This window comes from Chaetodon trifascialis, chromosome 1 (genome assembly GCF_039877785.1).
Source record: "Chaetodon trifascialis isolate fChaTrf1 chromosome 1, fChaTrf1.hap1, whole genome shotgun sequence".
Classification (NCBI taxonomy): domain Eukaryota; kingdom Metazoa; phylum Chordata; class Actinopteri; order Chaetodontiformes; family Chaetodontidae; genus Chaetodon; species Chaetodon trifascialis.
Window position 1 is genome coordinate 2207300 of NC_092056.1, and position 15664 is coordinate 2222963.

Genomic DNA, 15664 nt, shown 5'->3' on the forward strand with positions numbered 1-15664 from the left:
GTTCCATCGTCCCTCTCTTGGCGTCATGGACGGTGGCAGAGCCCTGATCTGATCTGACCTGTGGACGATAAATGAAGTAAACCAGTTCTGTCAGGTTTGGGAGCTTCAGCCACACATCTAACCGCCCATCCAGCCCACTTATACCTGATAAATCCATCCATCCAGTTTGTCTCTCCTCTGTATGTCTACCCCTCCCCTGTCCTTTCCTTTGTCTCTTTACCTTTGTCCCTCTGTTCATGCCTGTCTACCTCCGGGGCCGGTGATAGGCTCAGGTACCATAGAGACAGGTCTCCTCCTTCCTGGCCTCCATCTGTCCCAGAGCAGCCTGACCTGAAGACTTCCTCCGTCTGTGCTCTCCTCTCTCACATCCATCATTACACCTGCCTGATAACGTCAGATATTCTGACGCGGTCAGTCTAACAAGGACTTAAAGTCTGCAGCCTCTTCGCAGTTATGAAGAGGTTAATGTATGTAAAGGTCTTCTCTGAGAGGTCGGAGGACCCTTCGGATGTCTGCACAGATTTTACCAGCATCTGTTTTCAGAATGAAATATTGGCCGTCTTGTCCGCTCACAGACATCAGATCAATCACCTGAACTCTGGCAGACAAACTGACTGGAGGCCAAGGATTACCTGTGCGCTCTGAGGATCACAGGTGTAGCATTTACAGGATTGGAACCTTCCTGACTCGTGTGACACCAAGAGGCAGAATCATAAAGGCGGTTCAGGAAAAGAAAAATCCTTTTTAATAATAAACAAAATAAATGCACATCTGAAACAGACACAACAAAGAAAAACTAACTGCACATTATTTTTCCTTATTGTTTCAGGATTCTGTACATAATCAAAAGGAAAACACAACACTGCAGAAATATTTGACTTGATGAAATCCTTTAAACATTAGTCTAAATATCTGGAGAGCATGAATGTTTTCAGCTGGTTTTTCTGGATTTAAAGGGATTTTTTTTTCAGGTAATAATTTGGCAACATAACCTCACTTCAATAAACAAACATGAAGACCTATGAAATCATCTTCACATAAACAAATAAATGAATAATATTTGTGTTTTAGCCTGTTTGGTTGCCCCAATCAGTGACAAATGTTTTAGTTACGGAAGTCTAATAGTTTAAACTACCATAATTGTGTACCTGAGAGATTTGCTGGCTTAACATATGAGCACAATATGATTTTATTTTTACCACAAAACTGTAGTGACAAGTATAAGTACACTACAAATACATATGTTCATGGTTATAAGCACTGTATGTATAAATTAAAATCAGGTTAATGATAAACAGCATAGTTCAAATAACCAGTTATATCACATAAATAAATAGAGTTTTGATTTTTGTTGTTAATGTAAAGTTGTTGTACAAACTAAAACACATCCAATAATAATGAATGTAAATAGACAATAACTGACTGGATACATTATGCTGCATTTAACAGCCGATGTTCTCTGTGCGTTTTTGGTTTCCATACAGAGACATCAGCTCGATGCCAGACGGACCACAGGCATCCAGCAGGGACCTTTGGACCAGCCGGCAAAATCACAGCAGAACTGCAGCCGTGAAAAAGTGCATCGAGCTCCGGCTCCAAACTCGCCGTGCAGACAAAGCAAAGCCCAGAGGTTTGCAGACGGCACCTCTGCGTCAGCGTCAAACTAAAGCCCGTGGGTGGTGAACCCGCTCACGGACAGATCACGGAAACTTCCCACAGTTCTGGACGACCCAGCCGGTGGCGTTGACGTCCAGCTTCAGCAGGTTCATGACCCATTCGTCCTTCTGAGCTCCCTCCATGAACTCAGACAAGGTTATCTGACCTGTGGGGCACAAAATCCACATGATGATGCCGCATTTGAGAAGAAGTCGATGGAGAACAGCAGTGAAATAATCCCAGTCCGAACTATCTACGATCAGCACTTTGATTCTCACTCAGCACAGATGAGTTTGTCTCTTTATTTCTGAACAAAGCGAAGCACACGCTGGGATTTAGGACACTTCAGATGTTCTACTTCTGTCACTGTGTGGAGGTGCAGAGGCACAAATATGCAGCGAATATAAATCACTGAAGAGAAAAGAACACAAATCAGAAATAAAAAGATAATTCAAGGGACCAGAACAAGATTCCTGTTGGTGTTTTGGGTGTAATCTTAATGTAGGTGTGATACATATGAGTTTAACATAACCTAGATCCTTTTGTTGTGGTTGAGAAACAGAACCCTCACATGTCAAATGTAGTTATTGACCACTGGGGTCCTTCCTGCTGTCCACACTGGTCCTGAAATGGTCCCTTCCTGATGTGACCACAGTGTAAGAGGTTGAGGACAAAGTCCTCGTTCTGTTCAGTCCAGTTGAAGCTAATATGGAGCTTCAGCTGATTGAGTTACACAAATCAAATCACAGCCAGCGATTAGCAGTGCCTCTGTCAGTGGTCATGTGACGATCAAATTAGACTTAAAGAAAGCATGAAATGACTCTTGAACGTTGCCCCTGTTTTCTAACGTACGCTGTGTTCTGACTTACTTACCGTCGTTATTCTGGTCGACCAGCTCAAAGATTCGGTCGCAGATTTCAGACGGCGTCATGCTGACGTCACTCGAATGGATCTTGATTTTGTGAATAATCTGTGTGAGATACATGAAGAGAGTCTGTGTTGACGTGTATTAACCATGAGTCCAATCTTTACTGCACATGTCTGGTCTGAGAGTAGATGTGGCTACTGTTGGAATTAAAACAGAGGAAACTCTTCATTACATCATGACGGAAAGCAATTATGTCATTAAAAATCCAAAGAAAAAGGAAGAACAACGAATGAAAATGAAAACAAAATAAATCAAAACTATGATGATAACATCAATGACATGAAGCACCTGCACTCAGTGATAGTCAGTGAAACTAAAAACAACATATGGAGTGACTGAGAAAGTAAAATTAAATGAATTAAAATGAAACTGTGTTCCTCATTAATTATCATTTGGTCAGATAGCAGAACGTGTTTGGAGAGGCGCTGGTGTTCTGGGCCGTTGCCTGTTTCTTTAAACTTGTTAAACGTTAACGTGTTAACGTCTAATCGCTCGTATTTTCATCCCTCTGTACAGAACAGAACGTCGTATTCCTTTTAGAGACGGGCAGCGAAATCCAGCCTGTTGATGCATGAAAGGAATTAAAGCTTTCACTGTTCATGTGTGAAAACTGCGGCTCTCTACTGGATTAAATGTCTTTATTTGAGGCATGTGATCACTCTGCTGGACAGGACTCCACACGGAGAAAAGCATTAAAAACTCTTAACAGCTGCCAGACGTCACAGATTTATCTGTGGTTTAAGTTTAAGTCTGAAATTTGATCTAAATACTCATCTGAGTCACTGGGTGACTGCTGGTAAATACAGAGTTGCATCATCTGCATACATCACTGCTCATGCTTGATGTAGAAATGGAGGGAGATTGTTGATGAAGAGCTCAGTACATACATGTGAGGGAATAAGACATTTTGCTTTTGGATCATTATATTAGATTTCACCTATTTCCTGCCAAGTAAATCAGAGCATGTGTACAGCGGGCTGTCTCTGAATCTAGAGGCTTACTGTTAAGTACAGCAAAGATGTTCACTTCAAGAATAGCCTCCACAGAGACCATCCACTCCTCACTTAATACCCTGTCAACCTACAGAACATGACCCCGGCCCTAAGTCTTGTCACTCGGCCAGAAGTCTAATCTCTCTTATCAGGATCTGTGTTATGAAACCTTCAACAGTTCAGCTCAATATAGCCCACCCACCATGTTCAAAGTGGCCCTTCTTCGCTCTTTTCATATACTCTAAACTACAAAAACAGTCCACAGAAAAGTCCTTTTCATGAACAGCGGATATCTGATGTGGTCTCTCTTACCCTGATGATCCGTTTGACCTCCTGCCTGTCCAACTTGCCGTTCCCGTCCTTGTCGTACATCTTGAAGGACCACTTGAGTCTATCTTCAAGATTCCCCCTTAAGATCAAGTGAAGTGCTGCTACATACTCCAGGAAATCTAGTGCGTTGTCCTACAAGCAAATAATTCAGAGTTGCACTGACAACAGAGCTAAAGGTCTGATTCTTTAATGAGAAATTGTGGCGTCTTTTACCTGATTTGTGTCGAAGGAGTGGAATATCGTCTCGATGTAGAGGGACTCCTCTGCGGAGCTGCTCGGTACCCCGAAGATCCTCTTGAACTCGTGCAGGTGGAGGGCGCCGCTCGGACACTCCTTCAGGAACATGATGCACAGCTCCTGGATCTGTGCCGGATCCATCTCCTCGGCGTGGCTCCCCTCTTGTCCCATGGCCTGTTCACTCAATAAAACCGGCCCGACGCGACCGTTTGCTGGAGTGAAAGTTCGGCTTCTGGCAGTCGTTGGGTCACGAAGGCATCGGCTCACACGATCAAACTGAAGAGCTTTGCAGCTTTCCGTCCAGCCTCTCTGAGCAGGCACAGGGACGGCCAATCTGATTAACTTGTTAATCACTTGGCCATTACCCAATGAGGTGTTCTCTAATAAGGTCTGAAAACCTGCCAAGGCTGTTGATGCCAGGTGCCAAAACCAGAGATTAAAGTGGTATCCACTTAATTATAGAGCAGGTAGAGTCCATTAAACCAGCTTGCTTCAGTGGTAGGTCTGTGTGTGTGTGTGTGTGTGTGTGTGTGTGTGTGTGTGTGTGTGTGTGTGTGTGTGTGTGTGTGTGTGTGTGTGTGGGAGCTTACATTACCCACATTGTGGGGACATAAATATGTTGACACACCTCACTTCTGGGGACAAAATGTAGGTCCCCACAATGTAAATTAGGGTTAGGGTTAGGCATTATGTATGTGTGTGTGTGTGTGTGTGTGTGTGTGTGTGTGTGTGTGTGTGTGTGTGTGTGTGTGTGTGTGTGTGTGTGTGATTTTTAGTGACTGGTGATAAACCAAAAATATAGTATCTAACTGCAGCATTGTTGATGAAGCACTGCGTTGATGCTGTTTCCCGTCACATCACAAACATGTTTTTTGTGTGAACATTCATCATTACGTCTGTGCAATATCACACACTGTTTTCACTATGATGAACATATTTTTTCTAATGTGCAATCATACAAACACTGTATTTATTATCCATATCTAAGGAGCCATATGGCAGTGGTATTTTTCATGAAACAGTGTTCTTAAAGTCCTGTTTAACCTCCTGACTACCAGTAGTTGAAATTTGTCCTCTGTGGAGGACATTTGTAAACCTGAATATCTCCCACCCACTGCATACTACTGAATTAACTCCCTTTGCTATCTACAGAGGACATTTAAGGCTTTTCAATGATACCCAATGTGAAGGGGTGGGGCTTTGGTACCTGACGTCCATCAGTGCAAACCCATTTTATGGGAAGAGGAAAAGTAAGTGCATAATACTTTTTATTGAGCAAATTTTGGCTTGAAATGTTGTTGGCATATCTTAGATAAGTCTCTTAACAACACATTAAAACATTGTCTGAATTATTTAAACTGTATTTTAGCACAGTATTTAAACGTTTAAAGAGTGTACGAGAACCCCCCCCCCAAAAAAAGTTTTTAATATTCTAATTACCTCACAAAGATTTGGGAATTTTAAAAAAATACCCTTTTTCCTGGTAGTCAGGAGGCTATAATGTTCATACATAGAGTTGATTTAGATTTTTTTTAATTCTGTATCCTTTTATTGTCTTTCTGATCGTTTTATGTCTCTTTTACTCTTTGCAGGCTGTAACAATTTCATTTCCCCCCGTGGCACTGATAAAGTTTTTCTGATCCTATTTTAAAAGCTTGTGGCTTTTTCAGAGGCTTATTGGAGACTAACAGGAAAAATCTTTTGACAGCTTCTTACTGTTTATTTATTATTTATTTGTGATTTGTTTACATGTCTGTCTGTCGTTCGATGAGATATCATGATATTCTGGCCGCTCTCCTGTTCCTCCTCACCAGCGTTTCAAACACTGTAAGCCTCACTGTTCGATCTGTCCCTGAACATCACCTGAGCTGCACTGACTCTCTCTGATTACTGAGTGTTCCTGACCTGTGATCAGGACTTCTACAAAGACTCGTCTCGGCCACGTCGTGCTACCTGCTCAGTCGGTCGTGCGGTTTCAGACGCTCTTGTTCTATTTGATCCTGTTCTCTCCCTGCAGAACCGTTTGCTCTGCTCGGCCCCTCGTCGAGCCCGGACCTGTCCTCCGGTCTCAGACCTCCGGTCAGTCAGCTTCTCCCTGGATCCTTTGGCTCGGCCCCTGCTCAGGCTCTCTCCCGGTTACCCTGTGATTAAATACCTGTAAACCCACGCCTGTCTCTGTTTCTGCACATGGGTTCACATGTTTAGTCCTAACAGATTCTATGTTAATGCAGGCTCAGTGCTCAAGAGTCGATGATGGTTTTTACTCTGAGACAGATTCTGCGATTAGTTTGAAGAACATTCATTCACAGACTTATTTGACACCAAAGATTTATGCGGTAAGTGAAGTGGTGGTATGTGAAGATGCAGGTTCTTCCAACAGTTTAGGAAAACCTCAAACCTCCAGTCCAGAGCAGGAACCTGATAGGCTTCAGGTAAGTTATTGGCTGTTGGGTTCCTTTTTGCCAAACCTTCATAAATTTATGTTGGAATAACCACCATGTCAAATATAAACTGAAACAATCACAGTCTGAAAACTAGTTTTTGGCAGAATAAAGCAGGACAGGCCTCGGCTGATACTGAGCTTTAGAGATGTGAGAAACTGGTCATCCAGCTTTGATCCAGAGCAGCCGGGTTACAAATCGAATGGTGTTATTTCACTCATGTGGGCTACGACGTGGGCTACGACTACGAAGGTGCATAAACTTCCTGATTCAAGTGATTTTTACTGAAGTTTCCTGACACAAGTTTTTTACATCATTCTCTCAGGATACAAATAAAAATGACCTGTAAGGTGTTGAAACTGAAGGGTCTGTGAGTTCAAACTGATGCTGAACTGTTTCTAAATGAACTCAAACATGTTACCCACTGACACATGTGGATCTGTCTGTGGAAGCTATAATATCATCACCAATAACACATCGATACCAGTCATGTTGCTCCAGCTGATGAAGGTTAACTATCCTCTAACTTCATGAAAGTCAAAAAAACACAGGAAAGTCGAAGGGCTGAGGAAAATATTTTTTATATAAACCAGCATAATTATACATCCTGCAGTTATTGTGGCTGTCTACATTACAGGTGATCTGGTTACAGGATAGTGAGAAGTACATCTTCTACATTATGATTTCACAGTTATTTTATAGCAAATATAGATTTGTTTTAAATAATACCTAGAAAAATAGATAGAATAAAGTAATTTCTCTGTACTGGCTTTGATTATGGCAGGTCTGGTTCAAAGAGAGGCTCCATGTGACCCCGAGGCTGCAGAGATCTGTCCCACAGCGACCCTCCAGCTTCCAACGCGCTCCTCATCCTCAGCGTGCTGTGAAATCACATCTGCGCAGGTTCAGGGTGGGAGCTGCCCTCCGACGGGCCTAAACGATTCCAAACTGAGCCAGGTCGCTCAGCTCCATGTCCCCGAACGCCTCCCAGGGGCAGACCACCGCGGAGTCTGCGGGACAGGGACACCAACAGCTGAGTCCACACATCTAAACATGGAAAACTTCAGACTAGACATCAAATTGAGCCTCACCTCCAAGACCCTCCATCCCGGGGACGTCGTTATCGAACCTTTGTGGAGAGAAACAGAAAGCAGAGTGAAAAACTGTCGAATGTCAGAGTTTCTGGATGAGTGGACCGGGGACGCTCAGTCTCACCCCTTCTGTCCAGCTTTGGGAGCCTTGCTCTTGAACTGGCGGGTCTCCTTCTGCTTGAACTTTGGGGGGGCGGCCTTGGAGCCTTCAGCTGCTGCTGCGTTCATGTTGGAGACTTTCAATCGAAAAGAAAGAAAAATGTTTTTCACTCATCACAGATGCTCCACGTGGTCCAGTAAATCGAACTTAATCTTCTGTTTTCAGCTTCTTTTGTTAAGTAACTCTGTTGATAACCTGTCTTGATCTAAGTGCTCTTCTTATCAGCTTACTTGTCATAAACTCTCCATATTTGATGCTGCTAATCCTATTTGTGTCAGGCCTAAAGCCAGAGGTCGGCTCAGGAGGTCGAGGATCAAAATCTGCACCAAACAAGATCTCATTGATCCATTTCATGTTCTGGGACGAAGGCGGATTAAGATGAGGATTATAATCTATTTTTTAAAAGATAAAATTCAACAAATTTAGCAGCTGAACATCCATGAACCTCATCAGTGGATTAAAACTGGGTCAGCGGTCAAAGATGAATCTCCAGTTTAACACAGAAGATTAAACACCTCAAATGAATTATTCATTAATATAAAGTCAAGAAGAATGAGAAGCATCCTTCGTTATAGTTACCAGAATCTAAGACAGAATTTAAAGAGCAAATGAAGTGAGAGAACGGCCCAAAAAGAACATTTTATATCACAAAAAGACAGAAAACAAAGTCACAAGGTTTAACTTGTTGATCAGGTACATTCATTAACCAGTATGCAAATTTCATTTTAGTTATTAAATAATTTCATGATTATTTCTGTTCCCATTTTCTACCTTTGACCTCAGATCTAATATCTATGACATTTAAGAAAAGTCACATCGTCCCAAATCTAAATACAACTCACAGGTTTGGTCACACGTCCTCACTTTAAATGAAGTTTAAATAATAATAATAATAATAATAATAATAATAATAATAATAATAATAATAATAATAATAATAATAATACATTTTATTTATAACGCACTCTTCATTCCAAGTAATTTCTTAGCTGTTATCAGACACTGGAGGTGCAGAAAGATGTAAAAACTCATCCGTGTACTAATACAAATGACTAATACACATTCTGAATACCACATTACTCTGAAAAACTATTGAAAGTTTAGAAAAAGACGATCCGGAGAGCAGGTGAGCTCGACATCTCTCAGAAAAACACACTTACTTGTTTTGCTGTAAGACTGAACGTCAAAGAAATTTCTCTTTGCAGAGAAGAAGCCAAAAAGCAGCTGCAAGACAAAGATGGAGTCTTTCTTCTCGCAGTCTCTCTCTTCTGTGGGATCATCACACCGCCAGCCCGCCTTTATACATCAGCTTGGCCGCCTCCCACTTATTGCTTTGAAACATGCGGTCATAAAATCAGGAGGGCTGAGGGGTATTTTGGGTGAAGGCTTACAAGTAAAGCCTGCCTGGTCAAAGATAATCACATTAAAATATTAAGTCAAGCATCCAGCAGTGTTTTTCTTCCTCCAGTCATAACACGATGCTATTCAACAGGTGAGACTTCCCCACTGACGTCACAGAGATGAATCCTAAACGGACAAAAGTCTGTAGTCTGGGCAGTTTTATCCACTCATAACTGATGAACAAATGAAATAAAAATGACGCTCAGCTGGTACACATGCTTATTAATTTGCTGTGTTGCTGTGGGATTGAGGTTGTACAGGACAACATGGTGAGAGGACAGAGGATTACAGGTAATAATCTCTGGTGCTGTACAGTTAGAGAGATCATGAGACCTTTGCATAACGAGGAACGAGAACTGAGTGAGGCTTTGCAGCATCCCATTAACAGCGCGCCATGTTTGAGGCTGTGAGGTGTTCATGAGCTAAACAGAGAGGAGTGACTGCACATTGCACAATTTCACAATTCATCAGAGACCACAGGATACGAGAAATAACCACCGCCGTGTCAGAACGACTGTGTGTGCAGAGAAAAACACAGATTTGTCCTTAAAAAGGTCTCGAGCACAAGACACATCTTCACAACAATCATTTTTAAAGCACGGCGAGAGAAAATCTGCACAATCTTTCAAAAATCAAGTCTGTAAACAGGCTAAATTTGACACCTGCAGAGGACAAACCATGTCCCCTGCAGTCTGCAGACGTCCTCTGTCTATGTGCGTTTGAGTTTTTAATGAGCAGTGTGGATCATTTTTTATAGTGTGGAGTTTTTATATGTGAGAGGACGGTTTTAAAATAGAAAAAAATGTGTGAGAACAAAAGTCTTTGGATATTCAGCATGCAGAGAACATATTTAAGTTCTACACTACAGCTCTTCTGGGTACTTGTGTATTTACGTTTTTGCACGTTGTAATTGCATGTACTCAGCATAACGTGTGATCTCTATTAGTTCACCTGACAGAGACCTTAAAGGTTGAAATGCTGCATGTAAGGGAGGTCATCAGACTGCCTCTCTGGCTCCTCTGCATCCTGCTTTCGTTCTGCGCTCGTACACAGTCAGGATCGGCCTGTTATCCACCCTCTTTGCTTTCAGCATCATCTGCGGGTCAGTCAGCGCAAACTCACGTTCATGAAAACATTTAAACCCACAGAACTTTATTCTCTAGTCTAGTGGAGACAGACAGAAGAAACACATGAGGCCGAAATTTGGGAAAATGTTTATAAAATGACACAAAAGTCTTCGAGAAAACAGTGGAGCAGCCAAATGAAACACTTGGCCTAAAATATTTCATTATTTCACTCTGATAACAAACAAAATTCTTTTGGGAAGAGCTTCAGATTACTGCTGCGTTCAAAACGTCCACGTCCACGTCCACGTCCACGTCCACGTCCACGTCCACGTCCACGTCCACGTCCACGTCTGGAGCTCTGACTCGTTAAGAACGCCTCCATGTTGTTCATTATTCATAGTGTTTGTTTGACTGAATCCAGATCTGTCAAATTATTAAATGACGGTGCATAAAACACATAAAAACTGACCTAAGACCTGCTGTCATAAAAAGACAAATATGCACAATTACTGCTGTAGAAACGAGTTTTAAAACGCTTTAACTATTAAAGAAGGATTCCATTTCACATTCTTAACTTAACTTAACTTAACTTAACTTAACTTAACTTAACTTAACTTAACTTAACTTAACTTATATAATACGTAAACATTACACAATGTGAAAACTGTGGCAGCCAACATGTCTGCGTTCACCTGAGCAGGCTTAACATGAGGCTGTCTCAAAATACATCATCCTCAGCACAGCCAGCATAAATGAGTGGATTATATACGAGACTTAGTGGCATATGAATGTGGGAGCGAAGCCAAAGACCTTTTACTCTCCTCCAGGTTGACTAACTCACAGTGAGTCTTCATTCTGATCCCTTCTCATATTTTCTGTGTTCGTGACAAACAGTTTAGACAATATTCAGGATATATTTATGAGGATGTGATTAACTTCTTCATCGAATTTGCCATGAATGAAAATCTGAGATTTAGCACCGGAAATCAGACTCACTTCTGTAAATCTTGCGGGTTGTTAATGGCCGGTGGGCACGTGCAGTGGGCCTCGCCTTTAGGTAAGCAGGAGGCGTCGAAAGACGAGTAAAAGTAGAATCAAGTGAAAAGACGACAGCATGAACCAGCTCGACCAGGTTCATGCTTCAGATGCATTTCCACAAACGTCAAACAAATGACACTTTCGCGTTTCAAATTAAATAAATTTTCATCATTTACTGTTCATACAGAAGACCCTCACGACTCCTTCCTCCTCCTCCTGTCTGTGCTGTGTTTAATCTCTCTCTTTCTGTGAGCACCTGAATGCATCGTGAACGCCCTTTGCAGTGTATAAATACAGATTTCCACAGTAATGACTGATTTCTCTCGTTTCATTTGAAGCAGACGATGACACACTGAGCTTGATCATCTTCTTCTTTCTCACCTGGTAGAAATGAATGCAGCAGCGGCTGAAGGTGCCAAGGCCGCTCCTCCCAAGTTCAAACAGAAGGAGGCGCGACAGTTCAAGAGCAAAGCTCCCAAAGCTGGACAGAAGGGGTGAGACAGCCTCAGTCCTGCAGAGAGACATGCCCGTGAATGACCCAGTGAATACAGTGATGCATGACTGTGTTGAATATGATTGACAGGTTTGACAATGACGTGCCCGGCATGGAGGGTCTTGGAGGTATGTTTTTTGATCTTGGCTTGTGTTGGAATAACTTTACCTTTGCCTTGTTAAAGAGCTGCGTTTCATTGGCTCATCGCTCTGTCTTCCTCCCCTGCAGACTCTGCGGTGGTCTGTCCCTGGGAGGCGTTTGGAGACATGGAGCTCAGTGACCTGCTTGACCAGAGCTGGGCATTTTACTGATGCCCTCTATTCTTTGCTATCCACTGTGCTGCTGTCATACTGGAAATTTCCCCATGGGACTAATAAAGGAATATCTTATCTTATCTTATCTTATCTTATCTTATCTTATCTTATCTTATCTTATCTTATCTTATCTTATCTTAATCAACCACAGTCCACTGCCTAGATAACATCAGTTAGACTACAAAAAATCAGTTAGCTAATGCTAGTGTTAGCTAGTTGGACACTTACTGTGGACAGCAGGACAGAAGACAAACTATGTCTACTTGCACACAGTGAGTGGCTTCAGTTTGCTAAACTGTCTTAAAGCAGAATTAATCAATCTATGAGATAAACGATCAAAACTATTGAGCAAAGAATGCTGCCTTAACTAAGAGACGTCTTTACATTAGAATCATGGAGACATTAAAGCCCGGACGCTGTCTCTGTCCTGTGATATGTCACAGCTCATGATGCTGGTGTCTCTGCAGGGCTTCAGTCGTGGTTCTGGTTGCATCTGCGGCTCCTGTGACTCTTGTCTGCTTTTTGGCGAAACTATAAAGATCCAGATCCTCTGAAACGCTTTCAGCCCAGTTCTTGATCAGGTAAAAGCAGAAAAGGCGACTTTCTGTTTCAATCAATTCTGGGTTTATTTATGTTCTACAGGAGTCCAGACTCTGTTAGGGTTGCAGAGTGATTTGAGGTTTTTAAGCTGCAATCTAAAACTATACTATACTTATTTGGTTTACTCATAATATCACTGTATCACCATTATTTGTGTTGTGTTATGACATGTTGTTGTGTTGTGATATGAAATTGTGCATTGGTAAAACATTGACCTTATTGTCACCACAAATAAGAGACTGATCAATCAATCGATTGTCCAACCAATCATCAACCAACAGTAATATGGACTCTGAGTGTTTTACTGTGCATGAAGTCATTGTGATTTTCTAAAGAATGGAGATTCAGAGCAGAATAATGTGGCTAAAACACCCTTTATTATCACATAACCACAGAGTACACGACTCTACTTGATGTGATCACATAGATAGATAGATAGATAGATAGATAGATAGATAGATAGATAGATAGATAGATAGATAGATAGATAGATAGATAGATATGCACAATAACATATTTACAGGTGGAGGTGATCTACCCACTTTAAGTGAAAGATTCCCTGTTGTTTACTGATCATCCATCAAACCTAAGCAGCGGTACAGCGTGTTACACTTTTACACAGATGCTGGGCTACACAGGACAACAAAGCCACAACAGGGACTTCCTGTGATCTCATTCAGGTGTACTTAAAGGTGATACAGAGCTCAGAGAGATGCTAATACTTCCAGGTGTTGAGGTTTACTGGCTCAGGACAGAAGAAGAGTCATTCTTGGGGGCTGCTGTCCAAGAGCTTCTCCCTCCACTTATAGAGGGGAGAGGAATGAATCCCTCTCCGTCCATCGGTCGTCCTTGAATGGTACCCATTCAGACTCGTCTCTGCACCCAAAGAGGGGAGGACTCATGAGGAGAGAAAAAAAAAGCTGCTGGATCGCAGCCAGCAGGAATCAACTGTGTCCGTTCGGCACGAGGTCTAGACGATGCCAAACTGAGCCAGGTCGCTCAGCTCCATGTCGCCAAACGCCTCCCAGGGGCAGATGACGGCTGCGTCTGCGAGACAGGAACCGCAGGTTAGAGGACGTTACCTTCAGCAACTGCTTGAGAATTATTTACCGCTTATCAGTTACTGCTTTGATCCATAGTTACCTCCAAGGCCGTCCATCCCTGGAACATCATCGAATCTGAAAAGAACAGAGAGAGATGTTGAGACCTTTCATCTTCACCTCTGTGGTGGTGTTGTCCCTTGCTTTCTGTCCTCTGGACTCACCCCTTCTGTCCAGCTTTGGGAGCCTTGCTTTTGAACTGCCTGGTCTCCTTCTGCTTGAACTTGGGAGGAGCGGCCTTGGAGCCTCCAGGTGCTGCTGCTGCTGCGTTCATGTCTACGAAAGATTCAGATATTAAGTGACAAAGAAAAAGCAGAAAACTTACTGAAATATGTCTTAAGTTGTCCTCATGATGAGCCTTGTTTACCTATTTCAGGCTGCAGTCCCCATCAGCTACAGTGTCCCTCCTCAACTAATCCCCTCACCTAATCCCCTCGCCAACTGTCTTATCTCATATGCTCCAGTAATTAGTTATAATTAGCTGGCGGAGTTACATTTTTTAGTCTGTTATGTCAGTAAGGTGAGCCGTAGAGTGACGTCAGCTAAGTCTTAAAATCTGTCACTTTGAGGGAGTTGCAGGCAGGCAGAAACTATTTATGAGGGAACAACAGCTGGAAGCATCAGCTTACTAGAGAACTGGTTCGATTGATAGCTGTTTATCAGGCAGCACAACACCCAGTAAAACCTCACATGAGCATTTTTATATTTCTCATCATGTACAGATTAATTTGATAGGATACAACATGTTACTTAATGAGCTTTAGAGATGTTGGTCGAGATGGTGAACCTCAGCCTTCATGCGAAGATGATCATGATCCTGTTCAAACTCCATACATGATGCACAGACAGAGGCATCAACTTAACTCTCAGCAAGGAAGCAAATCAATGTGTTTCCCAAATAGTCAGCTAAGAAAAGTTTTTAAATATTAACCCCAAAATATCAAAGAGCAACAAAAATACAAGATGAACCCAACTTCTGGTTAGAGCTTCTGAAAATAAAAATGTGCTTATGGTTCAGTTATTGTGTTCATTTTAGGAGTAAACGTTTTTTTAGTCAATATTCGATCAACAGGTTGTCATTATGTCTACTTTAACAGCAGCATATTTTTAAAAAAAAGGTCCAACTTGTGGCATTAGTGCATTCTAACATCTCACGCTTCCTCCATTCAGTAGCTACAGAGGAAAAGCATGAAACGCTTCCTTAGATCCTGCATGAGCTTCTGAGTCGTCCCTTCACAAACACATTAAACCAGCTGCAGTGTGCAGGTGCAGTCTCTGCTGCCGCGTGATGACACTCACCTGCGAGGTAGTTTTTGTGGGAGTCTGGATCGGCGAAGCGAAGCTGCCTGGAAGCACTGAGCAAAGGAAGAACAGCAAAACAAAGAGGAGCTTCTCTTTCTTTCTGCTGTCTCTCTGTCCTGTGCTCTCCCTCAGCCGTCGGGCCTTATATACCCGCTGCGCTCATCGACAAAGTCCTTAATGGAGTTGAGATGGAGTATTTTCAGGGATAATCTGATGATCATGAGAACAGCCCGTACGTGTGGTGCAACATGTACTTTAGACATCAAGTCCCTGTTTGTCCCGAGTCTTTTACCAGACGTGGTGCATTCTCGGTCATCGTTTATTTAAGTTTTTTAATGAAGATGATGATGATGATGATGATGATGATGATGACAGCAGAAGCAAGCAGAAACTGTGCACAAAGGGACAGAACAATAATGTAGATAATAACAGACGATGAGACGTGAAGACATTTTGAAAATGTCCCACTTCAACATGTTCATAATCTTCTGAACAAATCTCAATGAGATTTAAA

At 42.2% G+C, this 15664-nt stretch overlaps 4 protein-coding genes across 4 annotated transcripts; 1 reads left to right on the forward strand and 3 right to left on the reverse strand.

Moving 5' to 3' along the window:
* Positions 1-1603: 1603 nt before the first annotated feature.
* LOC139333444 (guanylyl cyclase-activating protein 2-like) lies at positions 1604-4400 on the reverse strand. Its single transcript, XM_070965859.1, has 4 exons — positions 4120-4400; positions 3889-4038; positions 2530-2626; positions 1604-1822 (listed from the first exon to the last, which is right to left on the reverse strand). The coding sequence occupies exons 1-4, from the start codon at positions 4312-4314 to the stop codon at positions 1701-1703; spliced, it is 564 nt and encodes a 187-aa protein (XP_070821960.1). The 5' UTR covers positions 4315-4400; the 3' UTR covers positions 1604-1700.
* A 3035-nt stretch (positions 4401-7435) lies between these two features.
* Positions 7436-9093, reverse strand: LOC139335549 (retinal cone rhodopsin-sensitive cGMP 3',5'-cyclic phosphodiesterase subunit gamma-like). Its single transcript, XM_070969198.1, has 4 exons — positions 8996-9093; positions 7800-7911; positions 7676-7713; positions 7436-7594 (listed from the first exon to the last, which is right to left on the reverse strand). The coding sequence occupies exons 2-4, from the start codon at positions 7901-7903 to the stop codon at positions 7518-7520; spliced, it is 219 nt and encodes a 72-aa protein (XP_070825299.1). The 5' UTR covers positions 7904-7911; positions 8996-9093; the 3' UTR covers positions 7436-7517.
* A 2638-nt stretch (positions 9094-11731) lies between these two features.
* Positions 11732-12145, forward strand: LOC139330919 (retinal cone rhodopsin-sensitive cGMP 3',5'-cyclic phosphodiesterase subunit gamma-like). Its single transcript, XM_070962151.1, has 3 exons — positions 11732-11835; positions 11925-11962; positions 12063-12145. Exons 1-3 carry the CDS (start codon positions 11732-11734, stop codon positions 12143-12145), a joined length of 225 nt encoding a protein of 74 aa, XP_070818252.1.
* A 958-nt stretch (positions 12146-13103) lies between these two features.
* On the reverse strand, positions 13104-15281 carry LOC139335539 (retinal cone rhodopsin-sensitive cGMP 3',5'-cyclic phosphodiesterase subunit gamma-like). Its single transcript, XM_070969185.1, has 4 exons — positions 15148-15281; positions 14013-14124; positions 13892-13926; positions 13104-13795 (listed from the first exon to the last, which is right to left on the reverse strand). The coding sequence occupies exons 2-4, from the start codon at positions 14120-14122 to the stop codon at positions 13719-13721; spliced, it is 222 nt and encodes a 73-aa protein (XP_070825286.1). The 5' UTR covers positions 14123-14124; positions 15148-15281; the 3' UTR covers positions 13104-13718.
* Positions 15282-15664: the final 383 nt, after the last annotated feature.

Excerpts from the sequence above, each read along its gene's own strand:
- LOC139330919 (XM_070962151.1), top strand. The coding sequence starts at position 11,732 with ATGAATGCAGCAGCGGCTGAAGGTGCCAAGGCCGCTCCTCCCAAGTTC. Across the intron at positions 11,836-11,924 it reads CCCAAAGCTGGACAGAAGGG|GTTTGACAATGACGTGCCCG; the intron begins GTGAGACAGCCT and ends TATGATTGACAG. Across the intron at positions 11,963-12,062 it reads CGGCATGGAGGGTCTTGGAG|ACTCTGCGGTGGTCTGTCCC; the intron begins GTATGTTTTTTG and ends CCTCCCCTGCAG.
- LOC139335549 (XM_070969198.1), bottom strand. The coding sequence starts at position 7,903 with ATGAACGCAGCAGCAGCTGAAGGCTCCAAGGCCGCCCCCCCAAAGTTC. Across the intron at positions 7,714-7,799 it reads CCCAAAGCTGGACAGAAGGG|GTTCGATAACGACGTCCCCG; the intron begins GTGAGACTGAGC and ends CTCTCCACAAAG. Across the intron at positions 7,595-7,675 it reads CGGGATGGAGGGTCTTGGAG|ACTCCGCGGTGGTCTGCCCC; the intron begins GTGAGGCTCAAT and ends CCTGTCCCGCAG.
- LOC139333444 (XM_070965859.1), bottom strand. The coding sequence starts at position 4,314 with ATGGGACAAGAGGGGAGCCACGCCGAGGAGATGGATCCGGCACAGATC. Across the intron at positions 2,627-3,888 it reads AGGTCAAACGGATCATCAGG|ATTATTCACAAAATCAAGAT; the intron begins GTAAGAGAGACC and ends TATCTCACACAG. Across the intron at positions 1,823-2,529 it reads GGTCGACCAGAATAACGACG|GTCAGATAACCTTGTCTGAG; the intron begins GTAAGTAAGTCA and ends TGTGCCCCACAG.
- LOC139335539 (XM_070969185.1), bottom strand. The coding sequence starts at position 14,122 with ATGAACGCAGCAGCAGCAGCACCTGGAGGCTCCAAGGCCGCTCCTCCC. Across the intron at positions 13,927-14,012 it reads CCCAAAGCTGGACAGAAGGG|ATTCGATGATGTTCCAGGGA; the intron begins GTGAGTCCAGAG and ends TGTTCTTTTCAG. Across the intron at positions 13,796-13,891 it reads AGGGATGGACGGCCTTGGAG|ACGCAGCCGTCATCTGCCCC; the intron begins GTAACTATGGAT and ends CCTGTCTCGCAG.